The 18,589-nt window shown below is 38.0% G+C and overlaps 1 protein-coding gene across 9 annotated transcripts in view; it reads left to right on the top strand.

Moving 5' to 3' along the window:
- Positions 1 to 16,779, top strand: part of RNF170 (ring finger protein 170) — a 45,937-nt gene extending 29,158 nt beyond the window's left edge. For all 9 annotated transcript variants that reach the window (XM_071212682.1, XM_004478277.5, XM_004478279.5 and 6 more), the window contains 2 exons: positions 8,124 to 8,234; positions 13,764 to 16,779. In XM_071212682.1, coding sequence (XP_071068783.1) covers positions 8,124 to 8,234; positions 13,764 to 14,033 — 381 coding nt within the window. In that variant the 3' untranslated portion in view covers positions 14,034 to 16,779. The remainder of the gene's footprint in view (positions 1 to 8,123; positions 8,235 to 13,763) is intronic.
- The last annotated feature ends 1,810 nt before the right edge of the window (positions 16,780 to 18,589 follow it).

Below are 18,589 nucleotides of genomic sequence, written 5' to 3'. Positions count from 1 at the left end.
AAATAGAAATTCTGTACAAATTAAGCACCAGCTCCCCATTTTCTACCCCCAGTCTATTCTCTTGTACCTGTATTCTAGATTCTAACTCTGTGATTTTGCTTATTATAATTAGTTAATACCAGTGAGATCATACAATATTTGTCCTTTTGTGCCTGGCTGATTTCACTTAGCATAACGTCCTCCAGGTTCATCCATGTTGTTGCACGCACCAGGACTTGATTCCTTTTTACAGCTGAATAATAATCCAATTACAGCTGAATATTAATAAAAAATACATACCACATTTTGTTCCCATCTTTTGGCAATTGTGATTAATGCCACTGTGAACATCTTTATGCAAGTATCTGATTCCCTGCTTTCAATTCTTCTAGGTATAAACCTAGTAGCAGGATTACCAGGTGTGTGAATTCTATATTTAGCTTCCTGATGAACCCCCAAACTGTCTTCCGCAGTGGCTGTACCATTTTACATTCCCACCAGCAATGAATGATGGTTTCTTTAGCTCCACATCCTCTCTAACGTGGCTGATTTCGTAATAGTAGCCATTCTAATGGGTATGAAATGGTATATCGTTGTGGTTTTGATTTGCATTTCCCCAATAACTAGTGATGTTAAGCATTTTTTTCATGTGCTTTTTAGCCATTTTGTATATATTCTTTGGAGAAGAATCTGTTCACATTTTTTGCCTGTTTTTAATTGGTTGTTTTTCTTTCTGTTATTGAGTTGTAAGGTTTCTTTATATATTTTGGATATTAAATCCTTATCAGATATGGGTTTTCCAAATATTTTCTCCCTTTAAGTAGGACACTTTTGTGACAAAGTCTTTTGTGACAAAGTCTTTTGATGCCCAAAAGTTTTTAAATTTGAGGAGGTCCCTTTTATCTATTTCCTATCATTGCTTGTGCTTTGGGTGTAAAGTCTAAGAAACTATTTTCTAACTCATGATCCTGAGATGCTTCCTTATATTTTCTTCTAGGAGTTTTATAGTCCTGGCTCTTTTATTTAGGTCTTTAATCCATATTGAGTGAATTTTTATAATAGTGTGAGATAGGGGTTCTCTTACATTGTTTTGCATATGGATCTCCAGTTCTCCCAGCACCATTTCTTAAAGAGACTTTTCTTTCCCAGTTGAGTAGACTTGGCAGTCTTGTCAAAAATTAGTTGGCCATAGATGTTGTGAGGGACTATTTCTGAACTCAGTTCAATTCCATTGGTCAATATATCTATCCTTGTGCCAATACCATGTTGTATGGGCCACTGTAGCTTTGTAATATGCTTTAAAGCCAGAAAGTGTGGGTCCTCCAACTTTGTTCTTTCTTTCCAAGTTGTTTTGGCTATTCGGAGGCCCTTAGGCTTTCAAATAAATTTGATCATTGGCTTTTCCATTTCTGCAAAGTAGGTTGTTGTAATTTTGATTGGGATTGTACTGAATCCGTAAATCATTTTGGATAGAATTGACATTTTAATGATACTTAGTCTTATAATCCACGAGTATGAATATTTAACTCTTCTTTAATTTCTTTTAGCAATGTTTTGTAGTTTTTTGTGTGAAAATCCTTTACATGCTTGGTTAAATTTATTCCTAGATCTTTGATTCTTTTAGTTGCTATTGTAATGTAATTGTTTTGATTTTTTCTTTAGATTGCTCATTACTAGTGTATGGAAACTACTGATTATTGCATATTGATCTCATACCCACCATCTTGCTGAATTTGTTGATTTTATTGATCTTTTCAAAGAATCAAATTTTGGTTTTATTAATTTAAAAAAAATTTTATTCTCAATTTATTTCTGCTCTAATCTTTATTTCTTTCCTTCTCTTTGCTTTAGGGTTAATTTTTTGTTATTTTTCTAGTTCCTCCAGGTGTGCAGTTAGGTCTTTGATTTTAGCTCTTGTTTTTTAATGTAAGCATTTTAAGGCTATAAATTTCCCTCTGAGCATTGCTTTTGCTGCATCCCATAATTTTTTTTTACATAAACAGTAAGTGTATAATAGTTGTGAACAAAACATATATAACATTTCACCCTACCACCAATAACTTGCATTGTTTTTAAACTTTTTTAACTAATGATTAAAGAGCATTGTCAAAATATTAGTACTAAACAAAGTAGTTTTCCCTTAACCAATCCATTTGTTATTATCTTTATATCATTTATATATGACCATACATAAACAATTAAGTGTATAGTAAAAGTTGTGAACTTATAAAGCAAACATGCTTAACATCATTCAGGGGTCCCATACATCAACCCTCCACCAACACCTTGCATTGTCATGAGACATTTGTTACAAACTATGAAAGAACACTGTCAAAATCTTACTACTAATCATAGTTCTTTTCCCACAACCCACCCTATTATTTTTTTTAAATATATTTTTTATGACAGAAGTTGTAAACTTATAAAAACAATCATGCACATGTGCAGAATTCCCAGACAACACCCCTCCATCAACACACCATAATGTGGTGTGTCATTTGCTACAGATAAAATATCATCTGATTGTTACCATATCTGTAGTGTACATTTGGCTCACATTTTCCATACTGCCTCAGTATCAACACAGTACATCTTTTGCATAGATGCAAGAATATTATATTATTACCACTATCCTCAGTCCATAGGTCACTCCAGCTGTATTTTTCCCATACTTCTCCACATTCCCATTACCCTGCAGTAGTGATGTACATTTGCTCTAGCTAACAAAGGACACTCTTGCATCTGTACCATCAACCACAGTTTTCACCCACCTCTTAGTTTACTGTGCTATCCACTTCCTAGATTATTCTCAAGCATTCTGCCAATTGGCATTTACATAACTAGGCTACCATTTTCAGTCACATCCCCATTTATAAACTAGCTGTTACTCACTGTGTGTTACCATCCACTCTATACTTTTCCACAATTTTACAGTAAAGCTAATTAAAACTTCTACATACCTTAAACATACCTTAAAATCTGTATATCAATTTGAGTAGAATTGACATCTTAATGATATTTAGTATTCCAGTCAATGAGCATGGAATGTTCTTCCAGTTATTTGGGGCTTTTTTGATTTATTTTAACATTGAGTTGCAGTTTTCTGAATACAAGTGCTTTACATCATTGGTTAAGTTTATTTCTTACTATTTGAGTTTTATATGTCATATTTTATTTTCACCACTCTTTTGACAGTTACTTTTATTGATATAATCGTCATTTCTAGACTCTCTTCAAGGCCTCTCTCTCCTGTCTTTTTTTTTCAGGCTCTAGCACACCCTTTAGTATTTCCTGAAATTCTGGTCTCTTGCTTAGAAATTCTCTCAGTTTCTGTTTATCTGTGAATATTCTAATTTTGCCCTCATTTTTGAAAGAAAGTCTTGCTGGATTTAAGATTCTTGGCTGGAAGTTTTTTCTTGTGTCTTAAATATATCAGACCACTGTCTTCTTGCCTCCATGGTTTCTGGTGAGAAATCAGCACTTAATCTTATTGGATATCCCTTATATGTTATGCACTGCTTTTTTCTTGCTACTCTCAGAATTTTCTCTTCGTCTTTGGCCTTTGACATTCTGTTGAGTATGTGTCTTTGAGTTGGTCTGTTTGGATTTTTTCGGATAGGAGTACATTGTGCTTCTTGGACAGGGATATCTATGTCCTTCAATAGGGTTGGGAAATTTTCTACCATTATTTCTTTAAATATTCCTTCTGCCCCTTTTCCCTTCCCTTCTCCTTCTGGGACACCCATGACATGTATGTTTGCATGCCTTTTGCTGTCATTTAGTTCCAAGACTTTGTTCAATTTTTTCCATTCTTTTCTTCATCTGTTCTTTTATATGTTCACTTTCAGAGGCCATTTCTTCAAGCTCACCAATCCTTTTTTCTGCTATTATATGATTCCAATGTTTTTTAAAATTTCATTGATTGCACCTTTCATTCCCATAAGATCTGCTATTTTTCTGTGTATCCTTTCAAATTCTTCTTTGTGCTCATTCAATGTCTTCTTAATATCCTTAATCTCTTTAGCCATCTCATTGAATTTATTAAGGAGATTTGTTTGAACGTCTATAATTAGTTGTCTCAACTTCTTTATGTCATTCTGAAGACTTGTCTGGTTCCTTTAACTGGGCCATAGTTTCCTGTTTCTTGGTGTGGGTTTTAATTTTTTGTTGGTGTCTTCACATCTGGCTTACTAGAGTATTCTGGGTCCAGTTATTCTCTCTAGTTTAGGGCTTCCTATCGTTTCTCCCTTGCTGGTTGTGCAGTGGGAGCCAAGTATGTAGTTGGTGCTGTAAGCTGTGGAGGCTCAAGCTGCCCTCATTGCACCAGGAACCAACGAAACTTCTTCCAGCTTTCTCCTTTGCCAGTGGTAGGGACAGAGTCACAGCTATGTGGAATAATCCAAGTGCAGGCCTAGACTGTAATTGCCCAGAGAGACTGATGAAGCTTCACATCCCTTTCTTCCCTGCCTGGGGCAGGGATGGAGCTGCAGGTGTGGGCAGCAGTCTATGCAGTGTGGGTCCAAGATGACTGCACTTGCCCTGGTAGACTTCTGATTTTCAGTCTATGCCAGCCAAAGTTCCCTGCAGTTACCTGTCTCTGCTGGTGCTGGTCTCCTCATCCTCCTCTCCACCAGAGGTGGGCTGCAGGCTGATCTGTGGGCAAGAAACTGGTTCCTGCTGACACTGAAAGTTGCTGTCAGCCCGGCTTCCCCTCAGGCTGGGGGCGGAGTCAGAATGGCGGCCACTGGCCTCTTTCTGACCTGGGCTGGTTCTCACTGCAGCTGTTCCCAGGGTTATATCTTAGTCAGCCAAGTCTACCAATCAGTAGCTGAAATCAGCAGCCAACCGTCTCCTTCTCCCCTGATTCTGGGAAATGGAGTTTCCCATTCCCGTCACAGAGCAGCTCCTGGGGCAGCTCATGCCGCCAGAGCAGGATGATCACTGGCCTCCGCGGTGGCTGGTAATTTCCTGGAGAGGCTGGCGCAGGTCCCCACAGCCTCCTCCCTGCTGGAGGTGGCACTGGGGCCTAGCACTGGCACCCTCAGCCCGCCCTACTTCCCCTCGTGCCAGGTGTGGAGTTAAGATGGCAGCTCCCGGCCTCTTTCTAACCTGGACAGGCTCAAACCTTAGCTGTTCTCAGGATTATACTGTAGCCCGCTGAATTTCCTCATCATAGCTGAAATTGGTGCCCAACCGTCTCTTCCTCCCCTGTTTTGGGGAAGTGGAGCCTTTCGATTCCAGCCATGGAACAGCTCCCGAGGCGGCCTGTGCCTCCAGTGGAGGATGGGTACCAGCCTCCGGGGTGTGGAGCCTCTACTTACGAGTCTTCTCTGCAGATGGGCAGCCTCCTCCTTCCACTCCCCCAAGGACATTGCAGGATGCTCTTCTGGTCTCCTGGAGCCCCCAAACAGGTGCTTCAGCTAGCTCCAGAGAGTTCTGGGTGTTTGCTAACTGCCCTGTAGCAGGAGCTGACTCTGGGAGCGCCTTACTCCACCACCATCTTGCTGGTTGTCCCTCCCATAAGTTTTGATATGTGGTGTTCTCATTTTCATTCGTCTCAGGAATGCAGTTCGTTCTTTGACCCACTTAGTTGTTTAATAGTATGTTATTTAATTTCTATGTATTTGTGGATTTTCTTGTTCTCTGCCTGTTATTGATTTCCAGTTGTATTCCATTATAGCAGGGAAAATGTTTCGTATAATTTAACCTTTCTATATTTATTAAGACTTGTTTTAACTGAAAGCAGGAGGATTGCATCCAGTATCCATGTGGAATCTGAGCCTCCTCTTGACATAGAGATGCCACGGACATAACCAATCCAAGGTCCACAGAGAAAAGGTGGCATTGGAGTGGAGTGGGAAAAGTGGACATGGTGGCTGATATGGGTATGGGGAATGGCAGGAAGAGATGAGATGTGGAGGCGCCTTTGGGACTTAGAGTTGCCCTGGATGGTGCTGCAGGGGCAATCACCGGACATTGTAAATCCTCCCAGGGCCCACTGGATGGAATGTGGGAGAGTATGGGCCATGATGTGGACCATTGACCATGAGGTGCAGAGGTGCCCAGAGATGTACTTACCACATGCAATGGATGTGTCATGATGATGGGATTGAGTGTTGCTGGGGGGGGAGTGATGGGGTGGGGGTAGTGGGGTTGAATGGGACCTCATATTGTTTTTTTAATGTAATATTTTTACAAAATCAATTAAAAAAAAACAAAACACTTGTTTTGTGACCCGGTATGCCAGTATGTGGTTGTAGTAGTTTGATATTATGAATTCCTAAAAAGAAGGATTATGTTCGTAAACTGGTCTGTTCCTCTGGGTGTGATACCCTTTGATTATATTAGATTCAGCTGAGACATCTTTGATTAAATCATGGTAAGATTAGGGTTTGGTTCCACCACATTGGTAGGGCATGACTCAGGATTGCATTCCTGCCCCTTGAAGAGCGAATATAAATGGACACTGAAGAAGACACACAGAAGAAGAAGATACACAGAAGAGGAGAGAACTTTATCATTTTGGTCCTGCCATGTGACAGAAAGGAGAAGGCTCAAACAACTATCGCCCTGGGAAGAGAGATGAGCCCCTGAGGAAGAGAGAGACAAGTGCTATGCCAGCCTACAGCTGAAATCAGAGGAAGCTGGGCCCTGGTGTCACTAAGAGGAAGAAGGAAGGAGAGACCAGGAGAGGTTGCCCACCATCTTGCTTCAATTCATGGCAACTAACTTTGGTGAGAAATTAACCTTGAGTTGGATTCTTCAGGGCCTCATAACTGTAAGCTTTTATCTCACATAAATACCCTTTATGAAAGCCAACAGATTTCTGGTACTTTGCATCAACATTCCTTTGGCTGACTAATATAGTGGTCTACCTTAGAGAATGGTCTGTCTTGGAGAATGCTCACTTGAGAAGAATATCCTGCTGTTTTGGGGGATAACATTCTATTTATGTTTATTTGGTTTAGTTTATTTATCATATTATTCAAGTTCTCTGTTTCCTGATTGATCTTCTATCTAGATGGTCTATCTACTGATGAGACTGGTGTATTGAAGTCTCTAACTATTATTGTAGAATTGTGTATTTCTTTCTTCAGTTTTGCCAGTATTTGCCCCATGTGTTTTGGGGCAACGTGGTTAGGTACATAAATATTATTGTTATTTCTTCTTGACGGATTGTCACTTTTATTAACACATAGTATCCTTCTTTGTCTCTTAAAACAGCTTTTTTTTTTCAACTTGAAAGCAGTCACTGTTTTTTAGCTATCATATTATAAAAATAATCATGGTAGAACCTTGGTTCACCAGCTTTTGATTTGAAGTATATTTTGTCTGATATTAATATAGCTACCCCAGCTCCTTTTGGTTACTATTTGCATAGAATATATTTTTCCATACTTTACTTTCAACATATTTGTGTCTTTGGATCCCAGGTAGGTCTCTTATAGACAACATTTAGTTGGGTCATGCTTTTTCATCCATTCTGCCAACCTGTGTCTTTTAATTGGAAAATTCAATCCATTAACACTCAGTGTTATTAATGTAAAGACAGCATTTCAGCCATTTTGTCCACTGTTTTTCTTTTTTTTTTTGATGATGATGATCCTGCTAATATGATTGCTATTTGAGAGCTGGTTCCTGCTTAATTTCAGTATTATGGATTATGGTTCATAGAATTTAGAGATGTTTCAAATACCCATGAGAATAAGGAATCATGATTTTCATACCAAAATAAAAATCCCTAATTTTTTCTCTCTTGAAGCAATAGGTATATATTTTCATGTCACCTTGCTCCTGAATGTTTTCTCATCATTCATATAACTTCAGATATCTATTGGCCCAAATACAGAGTTACTACATTTATCCCTGGTGTGAACAAGAAAATATTAGAACCAGTGCTTGGATATGGTGCCCATTTTATTTTATTTTATAGGAATTCAAATTACATTTTGCATTGTGTTTTTTTATAAGGCAATATTACTATAACTTCCCCTTTACCCATGTTCCCTATATAAAAAAAAATGAGCGAAATATAAATTTAGACATTTTTTTCATTCTATTGAGAAATAACAAAATGAAAAAAAAATTAATATAGAACATTATAATGATACAAAAAGGTATAACTTTTTTTCTATAATATACAGGTAACTTTACTACTGACAGTATTTGGTGAAGAAAATCAGTCTCAGGATGTTGTACAATTGCATCAAGATATTAATGATTATAACCGGAGATTCTCAGGGCAGCCCAGATCTGTAAGTAATGTTACAACAGGTAAAAAATTTAGACGGGGCCATTATACTTCTCTTTTGTAAAGTGTTCTGTGAACTTTGAAAAATCCCATTGCTTATGTGTATTGGGTAAAGTTTTTTGCATTTTTGTTTTTAGCAAATCACTGAGTTACAGTTTTCCCAAGGATGACATTAAGGTTTATTTTTTTATTTTTTAAAGGTTTATTTTTATTTATTTCTCTCCCCTCCCCCCCCCACCAACCGTTGTCTTCTCTCTGTGTCCATTTGCTGTGTGTTCTTCTGCATCTGCTTGTATTATCAGGTGGCACTGGGAAACTGCGTCTCTTTTCTGTTGCGTCATCTTGCTGCATCAGCTCTCTGTGTGCGGCTCTACTTCTGAGCAGGCTGCATTTTTTTCACGTGGGGGCGGCTTTCCTTGCGGGACGCTCTCCTTGCACGTGGGGCTCCCCTATGTGGGGGTACCCCTGCGTGGCACAGCATTCCTTGTGCACGACAGCACTGTGCGTGGGTCAGCTCACCACACTGGTCAGGAGGCCCTGGGTATAGAACCCTGGACCCTCCATATGGTAGGCGGGCGCTCTGTCAGTTGAGCCACATCTGCTTCCCGACATTAGGGTTTAAAAGTCTCTTTACTTTTTTTTTTTATGTCCTCTTAGTTATTAAAAAACATTCTATTTTTAAAGAACACATTCATTACTATAGTTAACCACTTCTCCCCCCCAAAAGCATTTGGTAAGTTAAAAATTACCATATTTTGCTGACTTATTCCAGTTTTCTCAGAAATCTAACAAATGATTCAAGAAGTATGTGTAGGACTGAATATGAACTTATAAAACCAGAATATACTAAGTACAAATTTACGTGGAAAGCCCAACCTTCTGCTCTGAGCTTCAGACTAAACTGCTTAGTTTACCTCTCCATTTGGATGTTCATAGTTACCTCAGACCTAACGTGTATAATATTGAACTCCTGATTCCCTCCTTGACTCAATTTATTCTTTTCTCAGTCTTACTCAACTCAGTAAATGGAACTACCACCCTCCACTTAAGCCAAAACGCTGGGTACCCTCTCTGATTTCCTCCTCTCTCTGACTTCCCTCATCTGATCTATAAATAAGTCCTATCATTTCTTTTCTCTTTGGGGGGTATCTTGTCATTTTTACCTCTTAAAAATATCCTGATTGTTTTCACTCCTCTCTTTCACCATAGCCATCTTAGTAATCCAAGCCACCATCATCTCTTGTTTAGGACTACGGCAGTGGCCTTCTCACTTGTACTTTTTTCTCTGCACAGCAACCTGAGTAATATTTTAAAAACATAAATCAGACCTCGGTGCTCTTGTGTTTTAAACCGTACAGTTCTTTTGAATAATCACAGACACCTTATGAAGGCTTACAAGGCTCTGCAATATCTGATCCCTCTTTCCCTCTAACCTCTATGTCACGCTCTCCCTCCCTCACTCTACTTCAGCTACACTGGCCTCCTTTCAGATCTTAGAATACATCCTGTTTTAGTTTCCTTGGCTGTTCAACCAAATATCATGTAAAGGGATGCTTCAACAATAGGAATTTAAGGGCTCACGGTTTGAGACCACAAAAAAAGTCCAAATGCAGGCATCCTCAAGGCGATGCTTTCTGCCTGAAGACCGTGGTGTTCTGAGGAGGTGGCTGGCAGTGACCCTTGGTCCTTGGCTAGCGTGGCCTCTCCTGGCCTCTCTGTTCTCTTCCTGGTTCCACTGAATTTGAGCTTTTGCTTCCTGTGGGTTTCTTTCTGCGTTTTATTCCTTTTATGAAGGACTCCATTAATAGGATTAGGGCCCATCCTGAGGTGGACCTCACCTTAACTGAAGTAACCCCATCAAAAGGTTCTACCTGGGGGAGTGGGTATAGCTCAGTGGTCTGAGTTCTGCTTCCCATGTATGAGATCCCGGGTTCAATCCCTTTTGTACCTCAAAAAAAAAAAGGGTCCTACTTAAAATGAGTTCACACTCACAAGGATGGATTCAGCTTAAGAATGTATTTTTCTGGGGGTGCATATAGCTCCAAAGCATCGCAGTCCCCAAGTTCTTTTCCAAGCTAAGGCCTTCACACATGACCTTTCCTCTGCTTGTCTCATGGCTGATGTCTCACCCTGGAGGCTTTCTTAACTAGACCTCCTTCAGAGAGGCTTTTCCTGATCAGCTATGGCATTCTCAATTACTGCGTTTCCTTCACAGCATTTACCACAAATAGTACTCAAATATCAGTCATTATTCTTCTCTCAGTAGGCTGAAAACTTAATTAGGGCAAGGACTGTTTCTGTTTTGTTCACCATCTATAATCCCAGTGCCAAGTTCAAAACCTTTTGGGTCACAATAGGCCCTTAATGTTTGTTGACTAAATTAATAAGTTTTATTTCAGAATTGATAATTCACTTCCCAGGCAAGAATATCAAACTATTAAAATGCCTCAGTAGCAAATAAAAGTGTCCTCCTCTGCTCCCTTGCACATATACCTTGTTCTTTGACATCCTGTGCTTGTGAGAGGATACAGTTTCAACTGTTGTGGAAGACAATGGGTAAATCTTTTAGGTATTTAAGCAACAAGAAAACTTAATCCAATCAATGTTGTCCTCCCTAGTTATTTGTGTACCTCTTCTGCTGTTTTTGATCCAGATTTTTGAAAAATATATCCTCCAGTGACATCTGTAGTATGATTCTTTGAGAGTGAAACCTGTTTAGAATGAATTACCATTAAAACTTTAATATTTGAAGATTTTCATTCATATTTTTAATTGTGAACACTATTGCTGTTACTAATGTTTTATAGTATATAGGTGACAGTATTTAATGACTAAGAAAAATGGTATGTGATAAAATTGCAATATGATAGACTCTTAGCTCTTTGATAATCTGCTTCATTAAGGCTTGGAAAATGTGCTTAATAAGCAAACATTTCTTAGTAAACCGTTTCACATTTCTTGTCTAATTAACAGATTGTATATAAATGATACCATATTAGAAGTGAAATAAATATCTCTGAAAAGGTATTCCAAAGACAAACTGGCTTGTCACTAAAATATTTGAAGTTATTTATTATAGACTTTGTGAAAATTGTGCAGCTGTTTTGCTTAAATATTAGTTTCTTCTGTAGAGAATGGAAAATTACATAGGAAGTAATTCTAAAAAGATAATTCTTGTTCTTTTGTGACCAGTGTTCCAAAAGGAATTACAAGGTTTTCCTTATCTGGGGGAGTTTTTTAAACTGTTTCCTCCACACTTGATCAGTTCTTCCCATATTCGTCTCCATGCCATCTCAGTTTATTTGGCACTTGCTAAACAAATGAAACATGTAATTAGAGTTGGATTTATGATTTCTATACAGAGTGGTAAAAAACACAGCTGAACAGTAGGCTAAACAGCCACAGGAAGTGATTTACTCCTCTCGTCATTTTCTCGTACACTACCAACTCTGAGAATTAACAATAAAAGCAATTGTGTTGAGGAGTCAGGGTAGATCAGAACCATCATCTTTTCAGGACTTTGTAAGTCATGTAGTCTCATAGCCACATTTGACTCAGCCAATTGCTGAGTATAAAGTACCTGTTCAGGGTCATAAAAATAGATATCGGCATTATTTCTCTCTTCTTTTTCATGATTTATTTTTATTTTTATGTTTATTGAGATATAATTTACATACACCTATTTAAAGTGTTCAATTAAATGGTTTTAGTACATATAAAGAATACTTTCATCCTCTCAAAAAGAAACCTTGTACCCTTTAGTAGTCACTTCCTATATTTCCATTTCCTCTCCTCTCTAGTCCCTTGCAACTGTAATTTACTTTCTGGTCTCTATAGATTTGCCTTTTCTAGACACTTCATCATTTTATATAAATGGGATCATACAATATATGGCCTTTTATGTCTGGCTCCTTTCACTTAGCATGTTTTCAAGGGTTATCCATGTTGTAGCATGTTTCAGTTCTTCATTCCTTTTTATTGTCAAATAATATTCCATCGCATGCATATACTTCCTTTTATTTATCCATTCATCAGTTGATGGACATTTGGGTTGTTTCCACTTTTTGGCCATTATGAAAAATGCTGTTATAAATATTCACATACCAGTTTGTTTTTTAAAGATTTATTTTATTTATTTATTTCTCTCCCCTTCCCCCTGCCCACCCCGGTTGTGTTTTCTGTGTCTTTTTGCTGCATCTTTGTCCGCTTCTGCTGTTGTCAGCAGCACAGGAATCTGTGTTTCTTTTTGTTGCGTCATCTGTCCTCTTGTTGTGTCAGCTCTCCGTGTGGGGCGGCGCCATTCCTGGGCAGACTGCACTTTCTTTCACGCTGGGCGGCTCTCCTTACGGGGTGTACTCCTTGTGCGTGGGGCTCCCCTACACGGGGGACACCCCTGTGTGCCACAGCACTCCTTGCGCGCATCAGCACTGTGCATGGGCCAGCTCCACACGGGTCAGGGAGGCCCGGGGTTTGAACCGCGGACCTCCCATGTGGTAGGTGGACGCCCTAACCACTGGGCCAAGTCCGCTGCCACATACCAGTTTTTTAGTAGATGCATGTTTTCCTTCCTCTTGGTTAAATACCTAGGAGTGGAATTGCTGTATCATATGATACTCTAGTGTTTCACATTTTGAAAAACTGCCAAACTGTTTTTCTAAAATGACTGTACATTACCACCAACAAAACATGAAGGGTCCAATTTTTGTACATCTTTCAATTTAAAAAAAAATTATGTATTTTTTAAAATTTCAACTGTGAATACTTTATTCATTTATGTCAAAACTTCCTGAGTCATGTATTGTCTGTACATATTCAGGAATTCATTGGGACGTGGTATACAGAAAATCTTTGTGGCAATTATTTAATATGCTTACATTCAAGCTAAACTGACTAAATATCCTGTCTAAAGAAGGAATCAATTTCACTGCTATTCTTAGACTTTCAAAGCCATCAAAGTTGGTAAAGTTTAGATATGTCTTTAATGTAGAATGCTGGTATATTGTCTGGCAGTTAACAAGTCTTTCATGTATAATATCTCTTTTAGTCCTCAGTAGTCCTTATGGTACATGAATGCTCACTTAATTGTTGAAGTATCTCCTGTAGGTTAAACAACTTTCCCCAAGGCCACCTGGCTAATAAGTGGTTGACTTTGAATTAAAAAACCAGGTCTGGCTTTAGTGCTGAAATCTGAGCTTAAGCCCCAGACTCTAATCCTATATACTGTGTTCTTTGTTTCGTTTATTTCACTCACTCAAGTTAGCGATAACTTGAGTTTTGCATTACTATATCCCATATTTTAACCTTATTGACACTTAGGTATTTTTGAATTATCTGCAATAAGACCTATTTTATAAGAACCTAATAATCAAAGAGCTATTTTTAAATAAAATGAAAACATGGAAACATGGTATTCAACAGGTGAAACACCTTAGTTTATCTTAACTGGTTTTTCTGCACATTATAAGACAATTTTATATTTTGAAATCTTGCACGTTAGATACTAAATCATAGTATTTGTTTTTCCTCCTACCAGATTATGGAAAGAATTATGGATCTACCTACTTTACTGAGGCATGCATTCAGGGAGATGTTTTCAGTTGGAGGTCTTTTCTGGATGTTCCGTATCAGGATAATTCTTTGTTTAATGGGAGCTTTTTTCTATCTTATATCACCTCTAGATTTTGTTCCTGAAGCATTATTTGGAATTCTAGGCTTTCTAGATGATTTCTTTGTCATCTTTTTGTTGCTTATTTACATCTCTATTATGTACCGTGAAGTGATAACACAGAGGCTAAACAGATGAAAAATAATGGGACTTACTAGAATATTTGAGTTCATGTAAAATTAGACAAAGTGACCAATGGTATTATAAAGTATATTATCTTACAAGCTTAAAACTACGGTATCATGAATATTTGATAATCATTTGACAAATGTCTAGCAATATATAACTGGAGCTTTAACATGTTGCAGGTTCTATTATTAAGGTAGAGTTATAATGATTTACAGCTATATCTTGATTCTGTGTTGTCTATAAAGCCTCGGGAAAAAAATGTAGAGTTATATAAAAAGGGATGTTTTGTATCATTTTGTTTTTCCAAAAATAACTCAGATTAATTGGATGTTTAGTAAGATATTGCTAAATGCACATTTTATCCAATTTATCTTCCTCAATGGGTACCTATATGATAATATATAACTATTAAACTCATCTAAATATTTTTGTTACAATAAAATATTGTATAATATTGAGGTAAAGTCAATGTTTCCTTTAGTACCAACTAAGTTGTGTACATTTGGAGCAGTTCTGTTTTTTCCGTTGTGATACAATTCTTTATCATCTGAAACTGAAGGAAGAAAGTTGAATTTAATAATTTGATATCATATTCTGGTTTAAGAACAATTTTTAACCAAGAGGAGAACTAACAAGATGAAAAACATTTATATTTCATGCAGCACACTTGTTCACAGTTGTGACTTTGAGTTTGGTCCTTTTATAGGATTAACATATAAAAGTAACTTGTAAAGAGAAAACTTTTTCAGAAGCCTGGGTGATGCTGCAAACACAGGAGTATGGTACATTTCTGGGCAAAGTGGATATTCATGACAGTGAACATCAAAAACACTGTGCAGGATAAGCAGATGTACCTGAGGTGAACAGATAGAAAAGCTAACTTGTTTTCCTCTTTTTTTAAATGGCTATAATATGCTCTCTTCTGCACTTTTCACATAAATGTCACAAGTATTATATCCTAATTCTCTTCATCTATCTTTGATCATTAGTGAATTTAGGACATTGTGGTATAGCAGTGCCCAGGAGACAATGTTCACCACAGAGTAAAACCATCCATTAATTTATTAGTGAGCCCCACTATGTGTAGCTAGGGAAATAAAGAGAAAAATTTGTCTGATTTTCCCAAGTTAATCAGATTAGCCATGAACTAATGAGATTGTGAATGAAATGTCAAGTATGATGTTCCCTAATTTGGGCATGGGACAGCGCTATTGCTTGTCATGGAGAAGAACAGTAATGCTTCCATAGAGCACACTACAATTAAACCCATTTCTTGCATACTTTTCATTTTATCCTTAAATCAATTTTGTAAGGAAGTCAGAGCATCACCTTTGTTTTCATAGATGAAATCCCAATGTTAAAGATCAGAGTTTTTTGCTGAAGCCACATGACAATGACTGAACTGAGATTAGACTCTTAGGACTCCTACATAGGTTGTTTAGATAGAATTTTCTGATGGTGAAGGTTATGACAAGGGAAACAGAAGAGAAAATGGGAGGGATCCTCTGGAAGTCTTTCAGAATACATTAGTCCTTCCTTGGAGTAGAATAGCCAGGTGTTCCTGACTAAGAAAGGAGAAAGTCTAGAAAGGTGACACATCAAGACTTCATGAGTCTTTGGGAGCAGGTGTAGATCAGTGGTTTGAGCAAGCACCTGCTTCCCATGTACAAGGTCCTGGGTTTACTCCCAGTTACCTCCTAAAAAGACTCCACAAATCCTTCCAAATCAACAAAGAGGGTGGCATACTTCATAGAGTAACATTACAGCTGTAGACACCAACTTGAAGAGCTAACGCTGGGAATTTGTTACACCACCATTTACCAGACTAGAAATGCATTTCATACCAATTACAATTATGGCATGGGGCTATGGCAGTGACATTTTCTAAAGGATTTTATTTTCTGTGCATGTGTTCTGCTCCAAGTGTCACAGTTCTGGTTATAATAATTTTCTTGTAATATTCTGAAGTTCCTTCAAAGACTTTCCTAGTAGAGCTGTATTGTAGCAAATTTTGTAACATACAAAAACACCGTATGATCTGAAGTCTTATTAAATTGAAAAGGGAGCATGCTGACATCTCAGAACTTTAGATCTGCTTATTATGCCATCTTCATTGATCACTGGAAATAAATGCAGAGGGTACTTGAGAGAGTATTTAAGCAAATATAGTTAATCAGTGTTTTAAATATAGTAATAGTGCTGTGATATAGAGTTAAAATCATATAAATCTAACAATTTGGATTTTTAAAAACAACAGTATTGTAACTGTCACAGAAACAGATGGTCCAACCCCAGGAGCAGATAATAAATGGTGTGGCTCTGTGGGGAACAAGACAGATGAAACACTTGTTTTAACTGCCCACTAGGACAGTGGTTTCAAGCACTACAATTCACAGCTTTTGAGTCTACATGGGAAAGAAGGGAATTGTATTGCTCCCTTGAGGCTGCGCAGACACCTACCTCACAGAGTTGTCAAGGATTAGCAGTTTGGTTCAATCTTTGCAATTTAAGAGTTTGTTAAGAAGTTTATTCTTTTGAATAAAAGCACCATATCTAAAATTTTAAAAATAGGCGTTATTTTCCTGTTTCTTTGATATTGTTCGCTTTAAAATTGAGAACTCTTAAAATGGCATTTAATATAATGGTTGTATGGCTTCATCATTTGTGGTTAGTATCTCAGCACATTTCTAATTAATTTTGTGTAGACTTTTTAAACTTTAAAAGGTAGAAAATAAATGTTTTGTTTTTAAGAAAAGTGATTTAGTCTGGGCAGTCTGTATGGATTCTGGACAATAAGGGTGGAATTTAAATTTGAGCTTGGCCTGATCCTGCTTTCCTGTTCCCATCTCCTTGGACACCTCTATTTGACATTGAATTGTATATTTGATAACTAAACATTTCTTTTCTGAACCTGTGCCCTATGTTTGCACCACACATCCTCCCTCCCTCTCTCCCCTGTCCACCTACATCCCTATCTCAAAAACACTACTTGTCCTCCAGGCCTTGGTTTGATAACTAGCAACCCGTAAACTTGGAACAGTTGGAACTAGGAAGGAGTATTGAAGGCTTTTAGGCCTTAGAGTCTCCCAGGACCAGGGCAGTACTTTTAAGGGCTGTGCTAACAGTAGGTGACACTATCACAGAGATTATCATTGAGCCTTTGTTGTTCTGTCAGAATCAGACCATCTTCATGGCATGGTATTTGTTGTAAGCCTTGAGTCCTTGACCGCTCAAGGTGTTCTAAGGATTCTAACATAAACTTTACCTTTTTACCACTGTCATCTTCGTGCACCTGCATACTCTGACTTATCCCATGTTCCAGAATGCTACATGAGAGGAGTAAACACCTGTTTAGTTTGCTAGGCTGCATTTAGCAATGTACCATGAAATGAGCTGGGTTTAAACAATGGAAATTAGTCACTTATAGTTTGAGAATGTGAGAATATCCAAATCAAGGCATCATCAAGGATATGCTTTCTTCCCAAAGACGGGCGATCCTTGGCTTCTTGGCCACGTGGCAAGGTACACGGCAGCCTTGGGGTTTCTCCTCCGAGTTTTGCTGCTTTCAGCAGCGTGTCTTGTGGTTTTCTCTCCCTCTCTCTGTATTCATCCCATTATGAAGGACTCCAGTAAGAGGATTAAGACCCATCCTGAATGAGGTGGGTCATATCCTAACCAAAGTACCTCATCAAAGTATCCTACATAAGGGCTCTTTTTTTTTCCTTCAAAAGCTCCACACTCACAGTAATGGGTTGACTTCAAGAACATGTTTTTCTGGGGTACGTACAATTCCAAACCACTGCACCACCACACTAGAAACAGTGAGTGTGCTGGCAACACTGTCCTTATTCTCCCTTTCAGACAAGTGGGACTTAGCTTGTGATTTCAGCTGTAGGCCTTCTGAGAAGAATGTAGAACATGACGTAAGCAAGGGTTAAGGGCTAACAATGTTTTAAAGCAGGGTTGTTGTTTTTCTCTTTATTTTTTAATGTTACATTAAAAAAATATGAGGTCCCCATATACCTCTCACCTCTCTTCCCCCACTCCTCCCCCCATAACAACCACCTCCTGCATCATCATGAGATATTCATTGCACTTGGTGAACACATCTCTGAGCACCGCAAAGCAGGGGTTCTTAACAAGGGGTCCGTGAACTTGAATTTAAATTCAAAAAAGAATTCTTGTGGGGCCATGTTGGTGCAGATTGATAGATTAATTAAATAAAACACAGTAAAGCGTGGACTTAGTAAGGGGTCTGTGGTTTTCACCTGAGTGGTAAAGGGATCCATGGAACAAAAAAAGGTTGAGAGCCACTGTTGTAATCAGTTTTAGGGAAAACCTCTAATTTATATTACATGATATAAATTATGTATTTGTTTCACTAATTCTAGAATATTAGAGCTTTAAGGAACCATTAAGTTTGCCTAGATTTTGTAGTTTTTCCTCTGTGAAAATCAGATGGAAAACTGACAGCTCCTCAGGAAAATGCATAAATACATATTATATGAATAATTTTGCAATCATTGTCAGGGGATTCAAAGACCTTACCATCTATGGATTCCAAA

Source organism: Dasypus novemcinctus, chromosome 29, assembly GCF_030445035.2.
Source record: "Dasypus novemcinctus isolate mDasNov1 chromosome 29, mDasNov1.1.hap2, whole genome shotgun sequence".
NCBI lineage: Eukaryota > Metazoa > Chordata > Mammalia > Cingulata > Dasypodidae > Dasypus > Dasypus novemcinctus.
This window is presented reverse-complemented; position numbering and strand designations above follow the sequence as displayed.